At 42.1% G+C, this 4,720-nt stretch overlaps 1 protein-coding gene across 1 annotated transcript; it reads left to right on the top strand.

Moving 5' to 3' along the window:
* The first annotated feature begins 563 nt into the window (after nt 1-563).
* PIGM (phosphatidylinositol glycan anchor biosynthesis class M) lies at nt 564-2,509 on the top strand. The gene has a single exon (XM_063106414.1). The coding sequence runs from the start codon at nt 676-678 to the stop codon at nt 1,945-1,947; it is 1,272 nt and encodes a 423-aa protein (XP_062962484.1). The 5' UTR covers nt 564-675; the 3' UTR covers nt 1,948-2,509.
* Nucleotides 2,510-4,720: the final 2,211 nt, after the last annotated feature.

Genomic DNA, 4,720 nt, shown 5'->3' with positions numbered 1-4,720 from the left:
CTGCTCACTTAAACCTGAATTTCAGATAAACAACAAATCATTTTTAAATATAAGTACGCCCCAAATACTACATGGGACATACACACACTGGACATACTTCAACTCATCCTAGCCCGTCCCTGGGGCCCACAAACCCCCCACGAATACGAGTAAGGCAAGAAAAACTCTCCTGGGCTTACTTTCCTTTCACGCCTACATTTTTCACTTTCGGGTCTCCAGCCCTGGCCTGAGAAATGTAGCTCGCAGCTCGCTCAGTGTCGGGGGTCCGCCTCCGCCGACTGGAGTTGGGGCGGGAGAAAAGCCGGTCACTCACTAAGAAAACTCGCTCCGCTGCATAAAAATCCCAGCCAGGGCCAGATGTCCCAGTAAGCGGATGTCGCCCTACCCAGGGACCGGAAATCCCTCCCCCGCTAGAGGAAGAAACGGAAGAGAGACAGCCAATCAGAAGAAGGCAATTCTTTGGCTGGGGCCACTGGGAACCCCGCACGGGGCCGAAAACCGGAAGCAGCGCAAGGCCGGGGCTTCATGCCGGAAGTGATCGTCCCGTAGTGGTTTCAGTCGGCGCTCTGGCTGGTAGGGGATGCTCCGGCCACGTGAGGCGAGGAACCAAAGCGAAGGTTAGAGGTATGAAGGCAGTTTGGAGCCGGGGCTGAGCGGCTGTCGAGCAGTCAGATCATGCGCTCGACCAAGCACTGGGGGGAATGGTTCCTGAACCTGAGCGTGCCCCCCGCCGGGGTGTTTGGTGTGGCCTTCCTTGCCCGAGTCGCCCTCGTTTTCTATGGGGTCTTCCAGGACCGGACCCTGCTAGTGAGGTATACAGACATCGACTACCAGGTCTTCACGGACGCCGCGCGCTTCGTCACGGAAGGGCGCTCCCCTTATCTGAGGGCGACCTACCGTTACACTCCGCTGCTGGGTTGGCTCCTCACCCCCAACATCTACCTCAACGAACTCTTTGGAAAGTTTCTCTTCATCAGCTGCGACCTCCTCACCGCTTTTCTCATATACCGCCTGCTGCTTTTGAAGGGACTGGGGCGCCGCCAAGCTTGTGGCTACTGTGTCTTTTGGCTTCTTAACCCCTTACCCATGGCGGTATCCAGCCGAGGCAATGCGGACTCGATCGTCTCCTCCCTGGTGCTTATGGTCCTGTACTTAATAGAGAAAAGACTTGTCGCGTGTGCCGCTGTATTCTATGGTTTCGCGGTGCATATGAAGATGTATCCGGTGACCTATGTCCTTCCCATAGCCCTCCACTTGCTTCCAGAACGCGACAGTGACAAAGGCCTCCGTAAATCCCGGTATTCTTTCCAGGCTCGTTTCTACGGATTCCTGAAGAGGCTGTGTAATCGGGCTGTGCTGCTCTTTGTAGCAGTTGCTGGACTCACATTTTTTGCCCTGGGCTTTGGTTTTTACTATAAATATGGTTGGGAATTTTTGGAGCACACCTACCTTTATCACCTGACTAGGCGGGATATCCGTCACAACTTTTCTCCGTACTTCTACATGCTGTATTTGACTGCGGAAAGCAAGTGGAGTTTTTCTCTGGGAATTGCTGCTTTCCTGCCACAATTCATCTTGCTTTCAGTCGTGTCTTTCGCCTACTACAGAGACCTTGTCTTTTGTTGTTTTCTTCATACGTCCATTTTTGTGACTTTTAACAAAGTCTGCACCTCCCAGTACTTTCTTTGGTATCTCTGCCTACTGCCCCTTGTGATGCCGTTAGTAAGAATGCCTTGGAAAAGAGCCGTAGCTCTTCTAATGTTATGGTTTGTAGGGCAGGCCTTATGGCTGGCTCCTGCATATGTCCTTGAGTTTCAAGGAAAGAACACCTTTCTGCTTATTTGGTTAGCTGGTTTGTTCTTCCTTCTCATCAACTGTTCCATCCTGATTCAAATGATTTCCCATTACAAGGAAGAACCTTTGACAGAGAGAATCAAATATGACTAATGTATGTTCCAGATTTTCTTCTACTGACTGTTACATTCTGATTGTTCTGCGTGGATCAGAAGATAGCTTTGGAAAATTTTTCTGAACATTCTAAGCACTCTAGTGAAACTTCCCTTGTTCCAACAGAAATTAAAACCAATGTTTGCCTTATATGTAAAGGGGACACAATAATTGAGGTCCACCCTCTAGGAAATCTTAGGACTCACTTTTTGGGGACATGATGGGAAGTAAATGTTACTTGTTTGAGAAGGGAAAGGCTGATGAAACTATCAGATGATAAAAGATTCTTGTAGAAGAATAGAGGAATATAGTTAGAGATGTAAAGTTTAAGCCAGTATTTGTTTCATTATTCTATGCTACTATCTTAAGCTATCTTGTCTTTTAACCTCCACTCTTTCCTTGTAAAGCTTTCCTGACAGCTGTGGAAATTCACAAAGTACTCCTAAAGTGTAGCTTTTTAGATATAAAATGTTAAATGCTATGCTTAGTTGGGAAGGTTTTAAAGTGCTGTATTAAATGTGGGGGCTTAGAAGATAAGTAACCCAAAGAATTTAAATTGTAATCATGTTTCATGTATTTGTTTAATAACTTAGTTTTTCAGCATTTAGTCCCAGTGGTATTTGATTACCATTTGGTTTTACACAAAAAGGATTACAATTAAATTCATCCATCTTTAGAGTTATAACATTTTTTAAAAATGTCTTTTTATGTTTGCAGTTCTTAAATACACAAACTATTGGGACATTTTAGTATATACTTAACCCTTTGTTTTTAAGTTTCTGATTGTTAAAAAAATATTTTTTTTCTAGAATTTAAGTCAATCATGTGTTGTCCGTTGTAAAAATGAATAATAGTAGATTTTAGGTGATAAAACATTTTGTTAGTAAGGAGTTTCCCAGCTTAAAGAAAAAAAACAAAAAAAACAAAAAACCGCACTTATGAAAATTCCGTGATAGAAATGGAAATGGAGACCTGGAGGGAAGAGAGTCTCTTGGAAAGCATAAGAAGCATCCTAAAGAACCTTTAGACCAGGAAATTGGCAGGGAGAGAGGGGGAATTTTGAATATGAGACTTTGATGGGCCAATCTCTTTCCCTTATCACTATAATATTTCTGGGAAAAAAATGTTTCCTGAGTTGTTCAAACAAGCACCATAAAAAAAATTTTTTTTAAACATAGCCTTTCTAGGTTTGGGACTACATAATACTTTAAAGTATGGTAGCAATATATGATTTTGTGATTGTAGTTTTATTTTTTTGTTTTATTTATTTATGTGTTTGTTTGTTTATTTATATTGGCTGGCCAGTATGGGGATCCAAACCTGTGACCGTGATGTTATAAGGTTGTGCTCTGTAGTTTTATTTATTTTTTATTTTTTTTAATTAACATTATTGAATGTTTTATTATGTGGCAAGCACTAAGGCCTTTACGTATAGTACCCATGTTATTTACTTAATCCTCACAGTCTCTTCACTGCCTCTATTATTATCACCATTTTATCTTTATTTTTATTATTTTTTAAAATTTTAATTCATCAGTATACACTGTAGTTGATTTTCAGGTCCCTTTATCAATTCCTCCCCCCCCCATCAACATCATATCTCTTCACTTGTTGCAGTTTTAAAAGATGCGTAATTTAACAAATTGTTAAAAAAAAAGTTCCAGAGAAGTACATTTTATGTCAATTCAAGTCTTTACCTTTGAGAATAAGATGTCTATAGGCTGGGCATAATTAAGAATGCTATTACTGGTGGCACTTTTTTTTTTTGATTGAATCATAATTGATTATACATATTTTGGGGGTTCATCATTGATGTATGTTGATCAAATCATTATTAGCATATACATTATTACAAATCGTACTTATTCTTTATGCCCCTTATCCAATCTCTCCCCTTCCTCCTCTCCCTCCCCCTCCCACCCCTGATAACCCTAGATTTTTTCTCTCCTGAAAAAGTAAGAGTTACTCTGTTGATTTGTTGCCTAGATGATCTGTCCAGTGCTGAGAGGTGTATTGAGGTCCCCCACTATTATCGTAGAGTAGATGCTTCTTCTGCCATTCTGGAATGGCCTTTGTGGAGATAGACATCCTCTTCTTTTCTTTGATCTCTGCTGGTGACTCTCCTTGTGTCAATGCACTCGACTGGCTGGCGGGCTATCTGCGTGGTGGTTGTGGCGTCTAGCTGCTTTTGCAGCAGCCATGGGTATTGTGGTGGCTGTGGTGGGCCACCCACATGGAAGTGGTATTTTTGGTGTGCTCCTTGCCTGGTTGCAGGAGGAGAGGTCGGTCCCCGGCTACATGCCTCAGGACCCTGGGCATGCCCCGTGACAGCAGCAGTGTGGCACCACTTTTTTGATGGATACCTTTTGGGACCTGCCGTTGGAAAAAGGGAAGAATGGGTGGTTTTGTACAGACTGCTGTCTGGGTGAAAATAGCAGTTGGTTGTTGAGTACAATGATCTTCCTTTTAACATGTAGTCACATGCTTTACAGTAGGTCTTATCTTGAGAACTCTTTGTATGTGATTGTTCACAGTGGCCTTCCAGCCATGGCATTCTTAACCTTTTTTTTCATTCATTTTAATAATAACTAAAAAAAAATTTTTTTTTGATAGAGCTGGCAGGGTAGGGGGTGGGAAAGAGAACAGAATTGCATCATCCCAAAATAATTGTCTTTTTTTATATTCCTATTTTTTTTGTAATTATATTTACTTATTATTTTTTACTTTAACATTCTGTTGTGGCTTACTCTTCATACTTAGCATTGCAATTGCT

This window comes from Cynocephalus volans, chromosome 8 (assembly GCF_027409185.1).
Source record: "Cynocephalus volans isolate mCynVol1 chromosome 8, mCynVol1.pri, whole genome shotgun sequence".
Taxonomy (NCBI): domain Eukaryota; kingdom Metazoa; phylum Chordata; class Mammalia; order Dermoptera; family Cynocephalidae; genus Cynocephalus; species Cynocephalus volans.
The sequence above is the reverse complement of the archived record's forward strand: the minus strand, read 5'-3'. Positions and strand labels throughout refer to the sequence as shown.